Genomic DNA, 19,799 nt, shown 5'->3' with positions numbered 1-19,799 from the left:
GTTTTCCGTCAGCTGCAGGATGGTGTAAAATAGCGTGGCTATAAAAGGTGAGGGCAAGAAAGCCGGGTAGAGTGTCTCAGACAGTGTCGTGTGACGGCTTTTATTCGATCTCGAATACGAGCTATTGTCCTTTCGTCTGATACTACCTATGTAGATCTCCCCAGACCTACCTGCAAGACACCTGTCTGGCGACGATTCACCGTCCGATTTCATCGTGCCTGGTGAATGTATGACGACTGAAAACTTCAGTTGAACTGTCAGGAGTAGTACGTCTTTGGGCACTTTTCATTCCTGAAGAGAGATAGCTTCTCACTGGATTTCAGCATTCAGGGTAGGTTTCAGTTAGCAGCAAATACAAATTTGGAATGTAGAAAGAACTGCTTCACTTTGGGGTTAAAATGAAATACATAACACTTTGCACGTAGCTAGTTACCACTGCAATCCATTTTAGCTGTACCAGGTAAAATAACAATAAATGTAAGCTGTAGCTTTTCTTTGTGAAATTGATCTCTTCATTTCGCTTTTCCCAGACTTAAGTCCAATTGGGGATTTCTCATCCATAATCAAGGCGTTAAGTTGCATGGGTGCGCTTCTCTCTGCAAAGTTTTATTTTCTGAGCCTTGAGCCTCATTGTCGCCATTTTGACGGGGAGTAGTGGGAAAGGACCGCCCCAACAGATCAAATTCAGCAGCGACTCTAGGAATGCACTAAAGACGGAAGTGTCATATTCAGGTTTGGGAGGAACGTCGTTTTCATAGTCTTGATCCGAGTGGTTTCAACGCAACGTTTTTTTCTTTCTGTCTGTCTTTCTTTTCACAGAGAGCAATATATCTGGAGTTACAGATATGAAACATTTAGTGACGATTTTTTTCTTATGGAATGTTGCGATGTTATTCTAATTATTAATCCTCGACGACCCATTTCCGAGTATTTGTGTGCTCGAAATGTTGATAATGTGGTTTTTTCATGTAGGCTAGAAAAAGGCTCAAAATTGTGAAGGGAAATTACTTGCTCGTTGAAGAAGGCACATTAGCCTCTCAACAATGCTTACCCGAAATTACTAAAAATACACGCAAAATGCTGAGAGGAACTTAACGGACATATAGGGTCGCGACTGTTAGCAGTAAAGCTCATCTTTCTGGAGGATAAATATTAGTTCAAAATCTTCTCCGAAGCGTCATTTGAGAATAGGAGATTATAAGTATAGGAATCTCATTGCAAATAATTAATAACGTGGTGTTATTACCCATACATTTCAGGTGACAAGTCTGTTCCTCGAATTTATTGCTAAATGCGATTAGATTTATCGCCGATTGCCTCTTTCTGATGTTTAAGAAGATGCACAATATTATGAAAAACTCTCACGGAAGTGATTGCAATTGTAATTTGCAAGCACTCCCTGAATGAATGTTTTTCATCGGGAGAAACATGTTCTTCCGGTGGTAGATGGAATGCTCCATTCCATCCAATCACCCTCATGAATTTACTCTTACCATTTCACTCATGTACGTTTTTTTTTATTTGTACATCACCCTGCTGCATTGGATGTGTTTCAGACACGTGGGGAGACAATACCCTTGAAATATGTCAATTGTGTAAATACCAACCTGCCAGGATTAGCCAATTGACACAAGGTGCAACATCCGGGGATTTAGCTTTGGTCATCAGGTACTGTTTCTAAAATAGATATTGCTCACAGATTATACGATGCATCCAACGTGATTTACTAATCTTTAAGTTGTGATTTATTTGCTTCATCCATTTTTAGTTTGGTTGCGATTATTCTTGTTTCACAGCAGGGTGAGCTGAGAAAATGGCTTCTTCCTACGACGGATAAAATGTCCTTCCCAAAACAGCATTGATAAATTGAGCCAACTGTTGCTTCATAACTTTAAGTTTGAGTTTTTAAACATAAGACGTACGTATTGTCCAAATAATTAAGTGCTGAAGTGTGAGGCTTCACAAAATCGCAGATTGTGGAAACACCTGTTTCGTAATTAGCTCTGACCTTGACGGAGAGAAATCAGACGATACACGTCCTTCTTCCGAGTGCAATCATTTTTCCCCGAGCACCAAATGTTGATTAAGACAGCAAGACTCGCAGCTGAACCCGCCAGCCACATGGTAATATGTTATCCTCCCACTAGATGAAAATCGCAGCCGTCTTGATTATTTCTTCCGGGGGGAGGGGATGGGAATTCGGTCTTGATAGGTAGTCATCGATATTGAGATTGTTGGCCAGTGTAAGGTCGATCAAGGGGCACCCCATCCCGATGATAACATCACAAACGCTGCCACATGTGTAACTACACCCTGCGGTGTTCGCTGTGTAGTTCGCCTCAAACTGTACGGCTTGAGGGAGTGATTGGTTCGCGCAGCGCGCAGTTGGAAGATGCTGAATGTTTTGATGCATGGGCAAGTTCCAAGTAAACTGTGCCGCTCACGGTGAATGCAGAAAATCATTTGTAAGCGTGACAGTGTAAACAAATGGGACTATGGGTTTGTTTTATATTCTATGGTACTTATTTCAATCGGTAGATAAAAAGGTATATGGCTTTGGAATTCTCTTTTAAAATACCGATATTTCTAAATGTAGGCCCAAAATAAAAACATGCGTCTAATTTTTGCTGAGGATGTTTAATGTGTTATGCCAATGGTAAAAAAACGCGTTGTATGTGCACTCTTTCTGTTGGGTTCGATCTTGCCGCGCGATGTTGGCTCCAATCATGCCTTGCATGATGTTCCCTTAGGTAGTCTATTTCTTATTTTTATTTCATTTCACACGCGCATGACTTTAAAATGCCTGCTCCCAGGAGGTGGAAAAACTTCTCCGCGTGGGAAATGAAGGGTTAGTACTCTTATAGTAATTTCATATAGCTCTAAGCGCAATTATGGCTCTTTTTAATGATCCAGTTTGATATTCCAGTGGTGCATGCCTAAATGGAGCGGGCCTGAGGAGGTCATTGGGGAACAGCTACACGCGCGTGCCAGGTCCGTCCTATCAGCGCCGCCGCACACCCACTGAAACGCGTGTATTTTTCTCGAGTGACCTTGCTATTAGTAGAGAGTTTGACATCTTAGATTTAAGGAAACTAAACTCGTCTTGGTGCCTATGTTGATCATTTTAGATCTTTAGACACATGTCGACACGTTTAATTCAGTGGACTGTGTATTAAAGTATTACAGACGAGGCAAGCCCAGTGTTTGCTTGTGAATTTTAGGCAAAATGCATTAGTAGACTCACAGTCTTAGCAATGAAAACAGACGCCGTGATTTTTGCATTCTGAACATAAACACTGTATCTACAAAAGTAGCTAGAATACACGTTTTTAAAAAGTAAACTCTTTTGTATTAACGTTTTTCATAATAACAAGTCTGGTGTAGTGTTTGTTTGTGAGGGAAGAAGCGTCTGTTTATATTGAAATGCCGCCAGTCTGACTGCGGTACTAAATGGAAATAAAATCACCCGTCAACATCTTGCATCGCATTAGCCTGCAGGTAGAACACTACACCCAGGAACACATTCGTGCACATGCATTAATTCACTCAGATTTTTTTTTTCATAAATATTGATCGCGCAACCGCGTCGCGCGGTTACACACAGAGCTCTGGGAGAAAAATACCAGCAAAAGTTCAAGCTGAATAAGTGGTACTCAGGTTTGTCTCGAGGACTGCTCTATACTAATCAGGTTTCAAGGCATGATAGTATATACTCCATTATGGTTATGGACAAATGTTTGTATGTGATGCATTTTAGAGTAATATGAGAATGGCGATTTCTGTTGAACAATTTGTCTTCTTGATGTTTGCAGTTAAATATACTTACAAAAAAAGTTCCAAAAAGGGATTTCATTCATCCAAGCTGTTCAGTTGGTTTGTCTAAATTAGGGGATTATGTTCTTTTTGGTAGCGTGAGACTAACCCCCCAAATCACACTTTCTTCCGTTTAGAAAAAGTGCAGAAATACCTCTTTATTTCCCAAAGATCCTCAAAGCAACTTACTTCAATTCTAATTTAACGAGGGCAGTTTCATCCGCATTAACTTTAACAGTTTCTATTGTTATTTGACAGAAATCTGGAAGACATTTTCTCGAGTTGGGTGTCAACTGTAGATAACTTTACAGATAGATTGGTTTTGCACTCCTTTTTGTAATTATTCGTTTGACAGCTTAAAGAAAAATACGATATGGGGCCTCTCTGAAATTGCGACATAAAATAGCAAGGAGACAAGAAAATGTGTTCGCGTTACGTAATAACATTCCATAGCACTCTATGTTTGGGGATGAAACAATGCTGTTTTCTTGTTTTCTAAGAGATGGTTAGTTCTTCTGTTTTCTAATGAGTCAGTGTTACAGACCACGAGTGCGTTGCTGTACAAGGTGTAGGCCTATTCATTACCAACATTACCACACACGTCCCTTTTATATCATTTCGAAGTCAATGACGTGTTCACGTGTGGCCCTTGAATGGCAGAGAACTTTACAGTACATTGTGAAAAAAGGCGCTTAGAGTTCAATAACATTTCCAAGCACTTTCTTGAGCCCACATTTTCAACACGTTTCACCCACAACACGATTTAGAGATTTACACCGAAATGTGTTTAGGAATATGCACGGTAAGCGGATTTCCCAAAGCTAAATGTCTACCATGGAAAAGCGTTTAGCTTTTATATACGATCTTGAACGCATGTCAGCGTTAAATAGCTGAACGTGTCGTTTGCTAAGCGTGTTTACCGTGTAATCCGAAACTGGCAGAACGGAACCCATTTAAACTGCTTTCAGTGTATCCACATTAAATCGAATCTTTTCAAAGTCCTCAACATACACAGTTTCCTATTTGCTTTAACAAGGATGTCGTTTGCATGGTTATTCCCTTTTATCTCATTTTTGAAACCAGACACCCAGAAATTTAGCAGTAGTCGCACTGAAGTCAGCAGCGTATCCATTTGGGTGTGTGACGAGGGGGGTCAAAAGTGTGTGAAGCTTTTTGCTCATTCAACATGATGTTGGGGACAAACAAAAAATCAAATGGTATTGTTTTCTTAGGGTTTGGTGCTAATATTTGATAAATAAATTTACCTTTTACTTTCTTTCCTACTCACCTATGAAGTACTATATGTAAAAAAAAAATCCGTTGGGGGAGGGGGAGGTTTTCCCCCCTGCCCCCATTCCTGATAAATGCCGATAAATTTTTTCAGAACATTTTATCAGCGATGGCGTTTTCTTAAAACACTCCTTCAGGGCTTAGCACTTGGAAGTATTGAGTGTTATCAGCCCGCGCTATACCTAAGTCACCCTGGATGACTATCACACAAAATGATGTGCCGATTTTCAACAGAGTTTGGGTCGTTTCCAGATTTTTGAATGGAAACCTCGAGCTGCATGCATTATCAATCAAAATTTGGGAATAAATTTGGAGAAAATTAATTCCTTGAGGAACACCACCATTTAGACAAAGATCGGACGAACACAATGACTCTTTTGGTTAAGAAAATCACAGGGACTCCATCCCAGGCTAATGATCTCTTGTACGAGTAATGGCGTGATGAACCAAGCCACCACCCCCACAAAAAACCCATTGAGAGCAGTATATGAGACAATCTTTTTGAAGCGCCACTAACAAACTGTATAAATTATATATGCAGCCATTTTTTCGGTAACCCATAAACTATATCAACGTGGAGTCTTTGACAACAACATTCTAAAAGTGTTGCTAAGTTGGACCACAGAAAGTTACACCCCCTTAAAATAGTGACCTTATCAATTTTCTGTCTTATCACTTTCTGTCATGACCATTAATAATTAATAACCAAATTGACAGGTGAGTATGTTTTTGCCTTCTTTGTGCTTCCATCACTAATGTTCCCGTGCTTAAGCTGACAAGGCAATGAGGCATTTCTCTCGTCAGTCGGAAAAAATGTAAAAAAAAGACAAGGTCTCCACTTATGATTGCTTCTCTTTTGTGCCATGAAAGCGTGTTGCGTGCAACGGCAATGGAGATGGACAACTTTAAAGTGCGAACACTGTGCAGTGTTCCGGGTGACTTCGGCCGGGGCGTGTGTCGTGTTGGCGGACGGGCGAAAGTGAATGGTTCGTCCGGCTGTGCAAATTGACTTTCATCCCATACTTCAACACGTGCAAAGTATACAAGCCCAATCGATTTTGTCTAGTCCACGCCTGCCCGTTGTACTCCTGTCTACGGATGCGACTCTCACGCGTCGTAAGCTTGAGCAAACCCGCGTTCGTATTAGGCAAACAAATTGTATCATAGTCGTGTTCATGCCACAGTCTTTTCGGCACCGATGACTCAAGCATGACTTGTGTAAATGTCTGCTTGGCTGAATTCAATGTGTGGACTTTTCCCGCGTCTCAAGAGCTTGTAAAGTGCAATTAATTGTTCTTGACGTGTCCAATCGAGTGATGTTGTTACCTTGTAGACTACCGGTGTGTGACGCACAGCAACGACCCACGGAGTTCTGACAGCGTAGTCCTTGAATAAAATAACTATAGTTCGTTACAGATTAACTTGTTTAATGTTTAACGTCTCATCAAGAGATTTTACGCTGATTGTTTGATTTCAAGTCAGCGCCTTATTGAGAGCGTATTTTGGATGCCTTTTTTTGTACGATCATTAATATGTTTTCAGTGTGAGTGGTATCATGGAATATAATGCTTATTTTCATGAAAATACTTTTTTCTCTAATTAGAATTATTTTATTTTAGTTTTGTTTTCAGTTGGAACGCACCTGTGGCCTTATAGTTGATGAACATGCCCAGTTTATCCTCTGGCCATACCACGAGAGCTCGGCAACAGTAAAACCATTAGCTACTCCTTCACTTAAGCACATTTATACAGAAAAGGCGGAGATTTTTCCATAACATGATATTGCTTAATAAGACATGACACATAGCAATGAAAAAAGGGCCTGTCATTTCTATAACCCTGTAAAGTGTGACCAAAAACGTCCCACTTGTATTGGCCAGTAAATTGGTATGTTGTTAAATGATTTTCATAAGCAGCATTAATATATAGGCCTAAGATTTCAATGAGGAATTTGGAAAATTACTTCAAATGTTACCGTAATTTCAATGTTTCTCAATTTTTACAAAATGTAAGGAACATCCAAAACCATTAAATCTCTTGTCAGTACTCCATTATGGTGCAAAACCTTCTCTTTTTCACGGCCTGTCACACAGGGGTTTCATTACAACTCCTTTGATGTTGCTAGAATATCATATTAACATAACGTAATATATTTCTACTCATTAGTTCTGTGCTAACGACAGGATTGGCGCCATGATCCACTCTCTTTTGGATATCGGCCAATCCACCCAACCAACAGTAAAAGTAGCTTCTAAATAGATCAACCGTCAACGATTATGAACGTTAAATAGATCACCCAATGGGCCTTGACTGGAAGTAATGTTGTTAATGTATAGTGGCGGGATGAAAGGTATGATTGCAGTGAAAGGTTGCAATCAAGTCTGGTGGGTCTTGACACGTATTGAGGAAAGTGTTGGAGTAAATCACAGAGAGTAAGTTATAAGATGTCTGAAAAAGAGCTGCATTCCTTCTGAGTCAGTCTAACTTGGAAAGTTGGTTTTTGAATGAGAGTTGGGTTTTTGTGAAAGCTTGCAGTATTTTTTTTTGAAAGTAGGACCATCCCTGAGCTAATTGCTTCTGTTTCGTTGGTTGTTTGTTTGCTTTGTTTTTCCACTCGTCAATTCCAAGCACCGTGAAGCACTTCAAGACTTGTGAACAAGCGTTCAAAGTCAGAAATTCATTTCACAGACTTCAGCCGCGGGGAACATTGGGGATGACAAATTGTAGGGCACATTCCTCGAACAAAGTCCTCAACTTTAAATCAGCTTCTCAAATTGTATTTTCACTTTTCGACCCTGCGCCGCCCCCCCCCCCATTTTTCTATCTACCCTGAATCAGTGTTGACAGTTTGTAGCAAATGCGATCGATTGCCAAAATTCCATTTCCCCCAAACAAGCAATTTGTATGATTGATTGTCTTATTAATCCCTTCACCCTGACTAACACACACATACACCCGTGTCGGATGGGTGTGCACAAAGAAGGGAGCAACATTCTCTAGATCATGGTAACATATCACCCCGGCGGAATGAGGGGAAAACGCGCCGCGTTTGCTCGGGTATAGCGAACCGAGTTAATTCTTTCTCATTCAAAACAAAGACCAAGCTGGCAGCGCGCGGGTAATTAACCCAAGTTGCCCTGCTCCCTTCCCGATGACCTGTAGTCCGGAGGGCCACCTTATAATTTCAAGGGACATTAATTTTCCCCCGTCGACCCAAATGGGCAGTGACAGATTGATCAAAGGTGACTGATGGATAGTCCACGGCAATCAGGCAAACGGCTCGTTCCTCTGCTTCCTGCATAGGGACTTTCGCTCCCATAGTGTTTGTGGCATTTTGGTTCCATCTGAACGTCTCTGGTGCCTAATTAGTACAGACAGCGACAATTAAGGGGTGAAATTGGCGATGATGCTAAAAATATTTTGATGGATGAATAAGCTAATTATAGGTAGTGCAATCCATCAGAGCAGAGTAATAACTTTATGAGGGCTTACAAACTGAACTTACATTTATAATGTCTTGAGACTGGTGGGATAAACTCCAAGTGTTCTGTCAAACTTCGTTGGCCTGCATGGCAACTCTAGGGCTCATTTTTGTTGAAATGGTTAACATTTGCTCAGACCCCTTTCCAGCACAATCCAAACGGCTGTAACTCAAGCTGTCATGTTTAGGTCTGACTTTTTAGAGACTTCCACGGTCATGGCACTGCACGTCCACCGTCATTATTTGCTGAGCAGAGAGGCAAACAGAGACGATGTAACAGTAGGTGAATCCCAAGATGGGCACTTCTAGAGTACAGCACTCGTGCTTGAAAATGAGAAAATGACTTTCTCGTCCACAATAGTATGTGGTGCCCGTGGCTTTGTTGAAAACAAACAGAAATGACAACAGAATGTCTCAGTCGGTATACACATTCCCATAAAAGAATACATGCCAACGCTGTCCAATGATACCCCCATTTCCAACAATTTTATGGCACCAGAGCCCTACATGCCTGTGTCCCCGCAGCAATGCCAAGGTGAAACGAGTGAAGTGCTGTGAGTTCATGACTGTTCACGTTCCCAACTATTTCGGCTCCACCTTGCACTCTTCACAAGTTTTTCGCCTCCCCGAGGGCCACTTCTGGTATCTCGTCGCAAACAGTGTGCCTCAGATGATGTAGCTCGTTTGACATGTCTCTGTCCACCGTCATCTTCACGTTTGGGATACTCGGTCAGCCGCGAGGATAGAAGGCAATATGGACCGGATACACTTAGCTCTGTCTACTTGACCCATTATACTACCGAACCGCTTACTGTACAGCCATGTACTATGCCGCACGCGTGAACAGGTTTTGTCGATCACAACAGCTTGAACTTCTTTGAAGTGACATCATTGGTCACCATGATTTGAAGCATCTCTTCAAGACGGCCATCATGATGCAGTTGATACCGAGCCAGGCATTCTGTTTACCTTAAGTTTATCATTGAATTTTTTTTAAATGAGCCACATTTCAACTAATATGAAGAGAAAAAATAAAGAATTCTATCTCAGTAATAGGGAAATCACTGTGTGCTTGGCCAGTTGTCACAATAAACTTTTGTTCTAGACAGGATTAGGAGAAGGGCCGTTCCTTTCAGACCCCCCCCCAAAAAAAGGGGGGAAGGGTATTGTTTCTGTGCCACTGATTCCGTCAGGGTTTTCTTCAAGGGATAATCTCTATGAGGCATTTTCAATAGTGGACTAGGCTGTCTCATTTTTATCAATGCTCAGTTAAATTGAAGGATTATTGAGTCCTCTGTCAAAGAGGACATCACTTATTGATCACCTGTCTATGTTAAAAAAGGGCGGCAAATGTACGTTATTATATTTATAGGGCAATGTACGGCAGGAGGTATATATATGGGACAGAGAAGAGGTGGTGTGTTTTATATATAGGCATGCCCTTTGTTTGAATGGCATTTTCCAATAAATCCGTTTTTATACATCAAAAATATTAGAAAAAAATTCCTGAAGCTTTTTAACAAGTGACAGGTTTTCCCGATTTTCAGTTTGGAACTGCACGTGCTTCAATGAAGCTCTGATAAGTTGGTGAGTCGGGTGACTGAGGTCTGAAGTCCTGTCATGTTTATTTGATTACAGTAACCGGAGGACTATCCTCTTCTGCTGTTGCATTAATTGTGTACAAGGCTACACTTGGCGGTCATTATACACGTTGGGTTATTACACAGCGGGTATTTTAATACCGACCGAATTATCGAGTAGGCGTACAGCAGCACGGTGCATCAGCCAAAAGAAATGGACGTGAAATATTCCTGAGTGTAGAAGGATGATTTCCCAGAACAAGAAACAGTATCATTCTCCAAATATATGCATCCTCTTAAACGTAATCTAACTTTGGTTCACTGATTATTGATAGTATTCCTCAATCTCTCAAAGTTTTAGGACATCTTGTAAAGTTCTATGAATAAGAAAGAAGACTTTGATTAAAATAAAGAAACATTCCCTCTCTTTATCCCCGCAAGAACTTGCATAATTATTGGAAATACCTTGGAGTCTCTTCCAGAATTGAATACATGTACTATATTGAACTCAACCATGTGACTTTTCTTGATACAATAGGCCTAACGTATAAATACTCTGTACAATGCCTTGTTGTAATGCATCGATTTATGTGCTCTCATAGCCATCATTTTCGCAGCGACCAACGTCGAAACCTCTCATGTCCTCATTGAGTGGAAGCCACGGGCCCACGCCTAATATGAGACACATCAGTTATAGGACCACGTTGCCGTATGGTTCATCAACCAATGCATAAGCTTGAGAGTAGTAGTGTGCTTCTCCTGTATGGTATACCACAATGTTGACTAACCGGAACATAACTGATTTAAGTGGTAGTTAATCATTCATTTTATGCAATAAATATAGGCATAATGTCACTTTGTATTGGGAATCGACGTGAGAAACAAATAAGGTGGGTAGAAACGTGCCTTTTTATTATGACAAATGGTTAAACGTGGGCGGTAAGTCTCTTCGGCTGGGTTCAGTGTCTCCCAGAACTGCATAAAACACGGACGAGCATTTTAACCCTCACTGACCTCAGTAATGTGAAATTGGGGTCAAAGAAAGTTGAAGGTATAGGTTAGATGACTGTCACAGAAACAATGTCTGCTGTAACTTAAGCCTCGCTAAAATCCTTGATCCCGTAGCTAGCGTAGTGGTTTAACGGATTTACTGCTGACAGGAATGGTCGCGGCAGGAAATGATGTAATTGGCTGTTTTCAACCAATCATGGTTCCCAGTTGTGACGTCTAACACCCTTCAGTATCTGAATGGGCAAGATCCTTAATTAGTAACGGACTTGTATTCATGCCTAAATCAGTTAAGAGAAATGTAACCTACATATAAACTTAGCATATAACTTCGGCTGACACGTCATAGCAATTCTCGGAAGGATAATCGTCAGGTGTTACTCTCACTATAAAAGACCAACCATCGTTGTTAAAAATACCAAGGACACTTTTATCGCTTCCCCGTATTTTGATGTCTGCAGCACTCGGTCTATAAAATTCTATCAAACGACAACTACTTGGGGGGCCTGTGAATCGCACTCATCAATTGACGCTAAAACACACCCTTTCAAGGACTTCAGGGTGGTAATTCACAATTTCTGCTTGAAGAACTGCAGGTACAGCCATTACTAAGATTGATTCACAAGTACGTCGGAGATTGAAGCTATTGTTGGAAAAAAACGGCAACGTATCGTGGCTGTATTAACCATAACACTCCTCAGTCCTCCAACAGGTGAAGGATTGAGGAGGGTTAGGGTTAAAAACCCGTGGAAGGCTCTTGAAATGCACTCCCGTGCATATCGAGTAGGACCCTATGGTGTAAGTTAGCACTCCCGTGCTAACTTACACCATACTCTTCTTGACATGTCACATCCTTCAGGTTGTACAAACTGTAGGCCTAATTGCTATTTTATTTTTTTACTGAAGAGGTGAAGTTAAAACTAGTAATAATTAGAAGCTACCCGTCCACAATGGTTTCGTGTTCGCACTCGTTGTTATGTCGCGCGGTTGTAAGTCGAAGTCGACGGGCAGCTGTCTTGGCAGGTTGCAAGGTTTGGCTTGTGGGAACGCTTGGCTAACGGTCGGACTATGGCTTTAATTCTATCCTCGTTTCGTTCTGCTGCAGGAAATTTCAGGCTATTCGCAGCACCTACAGACAGAGGCAACTTAACCCCAAGCGGACCATCTCGTGAAGAAACTTCTCAGTTATCCCCAGAAGAACGTGACAGAAGATTTAAAAAATGGTGAGTTTCTTTCTTTCCAGTGCTGTCTTGTTATTTCGCGATAGCGTACACAACCAATGACCGGTGCCACTCTTAGGGGAACCTTTTCAGTCAGTTTTAAAGCCGACAGTGTATCTCTTCTTCCTGAAGTCTTTCAAAGGTCCAAAAAGACCGTTAAGAATCGTATGATTTCTGAATTTCATATAATACCTCATAGGTCGAAGCTCTAGTCATGTTGGAATTCTTTTTCATTCATCAGTTGAGTTCGCTTCATCCTCCATACTCTAGAAATTCGGGAAATGATTTTATCAAATCAGCATTTCCCCCTCTTAACATCTGGACGAGATTCCAAAATGATTGACTTCATTCACGAAGACAGGTTGAGACAAGAGATGCATGTCTTGGCGAAACGTGGGTGTTAAGGTTTCCTAGCTTTGGCTTCCTCCACATCAAATTAAAGCAAAAGTACCAAACTGAAATGAAAGATGCTTCGAGAGGTAGTAATCACTAAGGTCAAAGTTTTGTAAACTACCTACCAAAACAAATACGTGGAACATGGGATCGCGTAATTCAGAGTTACACGTGAAATCCATCCCCTACTCATCTGAGCACTGTCGTATTAATGCTAGTATTGAGTTTCGCCTACAGTCTTTCATCTCGCTTCGACCTAAATGATGAGCTTTGTAATGAAGCAAGCCATCATGTATTCATTTGAGATTGTATTCCAGATCATTTCTAAAGTTCCCCGAAAACGGAGAGAGTAATTATTTTCTTCACTCTGTAATCAGCATGTGTGTCCAGGTTGAATACTAATAATAGGTTTTGGAAAAGAAAAAATTACTACTGCATGGTCATTACAACAGACGTCTAAAACAAGCAAAAGTTTTGATTTTGCACCACGGTACCTCTCTGGTAATTGAGACCAAGACCGACCCAAATACTGCAAGCATTGATTTTGTGGGTTGTGTGATGCCAAAGACCAACATACCTGAAATCTCTTGTGTTTTAACAACCTGAAAATGCACCTGTTGCACTTAATAGGCTTGTAGGCCTACGAGTTGACAGATGTTCTTATAAAGGACTAGACCTCATTGTTGTTCAATTTTCCGTTACTGTTGGTCAAACATTGACCAAATATTGGCAAGAATTTGCCCAAAGGTTTCTAAGTTGATTTTTTAACCAACATTGGGCAAAATAGCAGCCCAAAATTGACCAACCTTTTTTATTTACAGTGTATACTTGTCAATACAGTCTTTTCGATTCATTTATACCATTGAAGATCTAGGCTTCGTTTTTCCCCCAGCCCCCTAACGTTTGGATGAAACAGAATGGACTTCAAAATAATTCAAATACACCACGAGGGTCGAAATTTCTCAAGTAGGCCTACATTCTAAAAATTGTGTTCAGCGATTAAAAACACAATCTTTTCGTCGCCCTGAACATGTTTGGGGCTAAACATGACATGTCAAACTCTTAAACGTCAGTTATAAATAGAAAGCACCACCCATCAGTACTATAAGATGTTCTCAAAGTGATCGCAAGAAAGTGTTTAGAAAAGTGCTAAATTACTAACCTAACCATTTATTCTGCAAGTGAAGATTTTAATGGGTGGGCTATAGGCTACATGTATAGTGTCTCTTCGTCGTCTGACGCATCCCTGCGTATGATTCCAAATTGGTCAATGCTGAGACAAGCAGCGTGAGGTCAATCAGTCTTACTGTTTGAGTAATAGACGCGCGGAAGGGCAATCTTGTTCTGAAGAGAATTAAATCGACGGGGGAATAGTTCCCTGGATGAGGAATCAAGGTTGGTTTTCGGGGGAGGTCATGATTATCAGAAAACAAAAACGTTTCACGGTAACAGTTTGCAGGCAGTCCAAAAAATGACAAGATCTTCACAAGGTGCTTTGTGAGGCAAGATGCCGAGTCGGGCAGGGCAAAAAATCCAAAATTAAATTATGTTGACTCGTTACATTTAAGAGTTTGATCCTGTCATTTTGCACACTCTGAAAATGTCATCGGTACGAGAAGCCTGTCGTTAATTTAGGACGTTATATGTTAACGATTTATGTATAGGTCCCAGTCTGCTTCTGTTTCTGTGCTATATTAAACAACGTCCTACTGGGCCATCACGATAACAGTATAGACTCTTAACCAGCCCCCCTCCCCCACAGGATCCAAGACGCACCCTCGATAAATTCATTCAAGATTCAGTTAAAGGCACATTTTATTCAGTCTGATAGAAAGGGCTTAGAAACGGTCGAATCAGGTGCTATGCATGTGTAATTCATCATTATCATAAAACAATTCTTTCTTTCTTTTTCCACGTTTGAAATCGTTTATTAGAACCACAATTTGAAAAAAACCCACTACCAGAACCAGACGGGGGGGGTCTGAGTTGGAAAGAAGAAATGTGTGGATCGTTAAAACGTCGACAGTATTTCAACCTCAAAACAGCGACTTGAAGCATGGAGATTCAGCTCTGCGATCAAAGCATTAGCATATAATGCAGGCTTTCGCAGAATAATACTGATGGAGGAGCAAATCTTGTCAGTCGAGAAATCTCGAGATCTCAGCTCATAGTGCAATGACCACAGCTCTTAATGTTTGCAATGTGTGCGGATTCTGCACTTTTCCAAACAAACATTGCAGGAACTTAATGAAAACAAACCCCACGTGTGTATAAACCGACAAAAGAGGTTGATGATGTACATTTGCGAGAATGCTCCGCATAGAAAGAATGAATAAAGCTAAGAAAAATAGGAAGAGGGTGCGGTTTAGTTCGTTCTAACGACGAATTTACTGAGAATGTAGAGGACAAAAATATTCTATTCAGAAATTTACCATTAAAGTCCGGTGTCAGAGAGGGTAACAGAACGAGTTTTATGCAATAATGAAAAATCAACAAATAACTTTTTTTATTAAAAACCAATCCGCCCCGAGCTGAAGTGAACCCCCAATCGGCGAAAGAAAGACATGTGGTTACAAGCGGGTTCTTGCACGCGTTCAGCGTGTACGCAAAGACATGCCACAAAAAATTAGTTACGCGTACTCAGCGTGCTCCGCGTCAAACGCGCATATACGTGCGCGCCTCATGGCGCGCCTATCTGGTTCGTAAGTGACTTCGTCACAAAGGCGGACGCGCCACGATTTGCAGGCTCTCATTGGACAATCGCTGAAATTGCGCATTAACTTCCGGTTCCATGGTTCCATGTAAACGGCGATCAATGACGGAGACGAAGTTTAGTATTGGAAAACGGCCCCAATGTCCACGTGACCAAGACTGCAGCAATTGTCATTGGTGCGCGTCATCATCGTAACCGTTGTAACTCTATGTGCAGTGCACGTGTGCAGTGGGCGTGGTTTAAACTGAAGTGACGTCACACTTACAAACCGGATTGCCTCACACTTACGAACTGGATAGTTATGTGGTGAGTACCATTGATCTCCATTATATGGAGATCAATGGTGATTACCAAAAAAAACCCAAAAACAAAACAAAAAAAACCACGCCGTCTTTTGTTCCGCTTGGAGCAGATACTCAGTATCCAACAACAACGCAAGGAAGACATTTTTTACTTGGTTGAATATCGTACGTCTTTTGTTAGATAACAATAGGTGTTGTTATTTTGGATAGATTTTACATTCGCACCAGGAGAAAGTTACCGATCCTTCATATGATATATCGTTGCTTCGTATGGTATCATGTCTTACTTTAATAGACTATTTCACATTTTGATTCTTGTCTGCAGAAAGCTGTAATGTGCTTTTGCGCCTTGGCCCTCCTCTTTGAGGCTGTCATTGCGCTGCCTTACGCCGACGCAGACGACGAATTCGACGCCCGTGATATGGCCAAGCGGGTGGTTGACATCCTGTCACCCGCCTCCCACCACCTCGACAAGAGAGCCTCCAGCCTATGTCCCATGGACTGCTTTAGCTGTTTCAAATTCATCCGCGACCTCACACCAGACCCCTGCGTGAAGGGTTGCCAAAGAAGGCACATGGTTGGCGATGCATCCTACAGCTACGACCGGAAGATGTGGAACCGGTGCGCCCAATACCTCCAAAGGCCCCTGGCTAGATAAAAAAAAAAACCTTCCGAGTCAGCCAGAACACACACCGGAGACAGGACATTCAGAGGTGGAGCAGATATGTGTCAATGTTAAACACTCTGCGTTTATAGATGCTGTATTTAATATAACGGGTGGGTTAACTCCTCTGCAAAAGAAGCTATTCAGTAGAAATGCACTCTTTGTTGGTAGCGGGCCAACTGAACTGAACCGATCAGAACTTGATACAGTTTTAAATTGGGAACTATAATGTTATCGCACGTGGGCCTGTTCCAACAAATTGTTGTTTCCTTTTACACTTATGGTTTTCTTATCAAACAGTGGACAAAGAGTAAATCAACGGGAAAGTTGTTAACAGACACATAGATTGGACCAAGTTTGTTCACCTGATTTTGTCTCCTAAAAGTTTGCACTTGCAACACTATCTCAAGTCTAATTTGACCGAGATCAACTTCTTTACATTTGACGTATACAATTATCAACCTGGGTGAAAGGTTGAAACCGATAATCGATCAGTTGTAATGAATCCGAAGAGACATGTTGTCTCTTTTGTTTCACAAGTAAAAAATTGGTGAAATGCGGCCTGTTTCCTTAAAACAGTTTCTCCAAATTCATTGTGCCGATCATTTTAAAATTTGAAAATCGTGGTTTAGATTCTTTTGCGGAGGATAACTCTGTCTTGGGTAAGTTGTTATTTTGATAAATTCTACATAGAGATAGTTATTCGTTTCGGTAAGAGTGTGCATGGTGATTCTACGGTTCTGATTTTTTGACCTTGAGGAAGGGTCGGTCGGTCAAGGTAAAAGGGGGTGAAAAATTATTTGCTTTTCCCAGAAACTCTTAAGATTATCATATATCTCTTTTTTTTTCTTGATTGGAAATTTCAGACAAGGTTGGCGGCATTAAAAATCAGGAACTGAGAACCGTAGAATTAACTGCAAACGCCGCAAACGCCTAGAGGGTAGATAAACCCCGAAATTGATCACACGAAGTCATAAATTGTTGAAGAGATGCGATATACAAACTGTAGGTTTCACGTTGTCTTTAAATGTGTATGTCATAAAAAGAAATAATCAGTTTTCGGCAATGGCATGGCCTGTGATTGTTAATGCTAAGCTTTCAATTACAATGTTTGTGTACCTCCTGTTTTAGTGTAAATACGTTAGTTATCACAAAACCAAATTGATAATGTACACGTATAAACATGCGGTCGTTGCTGCTCTGGTTAAAGCCACAAGACAGCTGTGTATGAGGATGCAATTATGGAATCTTGAAATCAGCTTTTGGTTTTTCCCGCATGATGCCGGACATTTTACAGCGAGCCGCCTTTGCCATGGGCGCATTTTCAGTGTGTGTTATGGCCATTTTGTAGTTATGCCTGAAAACGCGCTTGCACTGAGAAAGGCTCTTTCACGCCGCCTAAGCCCGTTTACACACAAGTGCGGTAGCTAATAAGTGGAGGTGCAGCTTTTCGCAGTACTTGTGCAGGCTTTGATCTCCAATTTATGGAGACCAAAGTATGATTGCCATTAAACCCAGACCCACCCCCCCAATCGAGCTTGACGCTTCCGCATGAGTGGGCGTTGTGTTGAAAAAAAGTGCAGTCTGCTGAGTACACTGTGGACAATAAAACAGCGAGATAGGCTTTGCGAGAGTAGTAAAAACATATATTTTAATGGACAAGAATTTGTCATTCAACCACTAACGTAGCTATGCTCAAAGCCTTAGAACAGTGGGCCACATACTGAGCCTCATAATGCACTTACAGTTACACATCACCCATCATCTATGCTATTTTTTCAGAATACAGAGAATTTCATTTAGCATTAATAATGCCACTCCCTAAGGCAACAGAGGCCTTAGTGATGTCATGAGTGCTTGGGAAACAAACACGCATCACACTGCTGTGTTGTTGTCTCTTAGAGCGTGGTTTTTCGAGAGAATTTCAAACATCTGAAATGGTTTTTCCACTTACTCTGAACGCCACAACCTTCTGCCGCATTCAACCCAACTGAATTCACTCGACTAGGTCGAGAGTAAATGTACATATATTTATTTCCGTTGATGGTTGATATTTGTTTTCTGAAGAAGGAAAATCCTGTGCCTTTTGTACAAGGCATTTTTGCACCAGAAACCCCATCACTTGGCAACCGTTAATTTGTGGCCCGATCATTAAAGCTGCACTGTGTGTAAATCTTTCCGTTGGACAACTGATGAAGTAAAGAAAATGGGTAACATTTTGGCGACTGTAATGAAATCAAAATTCACAGAATATGGTTGATATGTCGATTGTGTCACTATAATAAAGCTACTGTTAAATTAAATTCTTTTGGGGAGAAAGCTTGAGCGAAAAAATGTGAAAAGAAAAATGTCATCGAGAAATAAATTTAACGAACGTTTCCGATTGGGTGTGACCACACGCACTTTTTACATTAATTTGTTATTTGCTGTGCTTTAAGCCATAATTTAAAGTAACACATTTTCAGCACAGTGACTGATTGCCCCAAACGTAATTAAACCTGATTCCTGATAGTGTTACCTTGTGGAATGGAAAATGATGTGAACTGTAATTTACGATGTGCCTGTCAATAAAAAGAACGGTGTTTCTATATTTTCTGTGTCCGCCAATTTTATAGTTTTGAAATTTGCCAACACACCAAAAACGGAGGTTTGTTGAGTGATAAGGTAGCATGAGGAGGCAGAAAGGGAGTTGGGATGGTTCCAGGTGTGGTTCAGCAGAAGTTAATCAGGCAAAGCTTGCCACATTTCCTTGTATTTTTCTGTTTTGGTGTGCGGGGGAACCCCCTAACCGTCTGTTGATTCGCCCAGGCGTCTGGAGGGAGAGAAGGCTCACATTGGCTGTATCGTTATGCCGTTTTACTTCTACAAGATTTACTGAATAACTTTTTGGTCCAAGCATTTCATAGGTGTCCACTGTTATCCCATGTTTCCGTGATTGGGGGATATGTCCTAGTAAATCGGGAGGATGGAATCCCTCGATGTTTCTGTGCATGGATATGCTTTCTATTTCTACTTGTCTCCAGTCACAAGTGTAGATGAATACAGAGGAAGCTGCTGGAAAGTAACCTGCTTTTGATTAGCAGCTCATTGTTGGGAAATGTAAAAAAGATATGTAGTCTCATTTGTTCCATAAAATCAAATCTGACATTTTGGTTTTCCACCAGGATTGCAACAATGCATGAAATGGATCCCCACAGTGTGCTCTGATGTTCACTTTGTAGATGTCTTGCCCAACGAATTTACGTGTAAATTGGTAAACTGAATGAAACTGAAAATGGAATCGGACTTGCAACGTTCAACCTTAATTGTATTGCCGCTGTTCGTGGGAGCCATCG

The 19,799-nt window shown here is 41.1% G+C and overlaps 1 protein-coding gene across 1 annotated transcript; it reads left to right on the top strand.

Annotated features, from left to right (window-relative positions):
• Positions 1–41: 41 nt before the first annotated feature.
• LOC110979371 (uncharacterized) lies at positions 42–19,054 on the top strand. The gene is made up of 3 exons (XM_087138479.1): positions 42–331; positions 12,278–12,395; positions 16,126–19,054. Exons 2-3 carry the CDS (start codon positions 12,393–12,395, stop codon positions 16,456–16,458), a joined length of 336 nt encoding a protein of 111 aa, XP_086994605.1. The 5' UTR covers positions 42–331; positions 12,278–12,392; the 3' UTR covers positions 16,459–19,054.
• The last annotated feature ends 745 nt before the right edge of the window (positions 19,055–19,799 follow it).

The sequence above is a fragment of the Acanthaster planci genome, linkage group LG01 (assembly GCF_054643075.1).
Source record: "Acanthaster planci isolate LZ-2023a linkage group LG01, COTS_SCS, whole genome shotgun sequence".
In the NCBI taxonomy this organism is placed as follows: Eukaryota; Metazoa; Echinodermata; class Asteroidea; order Valvatida; family Acanthasteridae; genus Acanthaster; species Acanthaster planci.
This window is presented reverse-complemented; position numbering and strand designations above follow the sequence as displayed.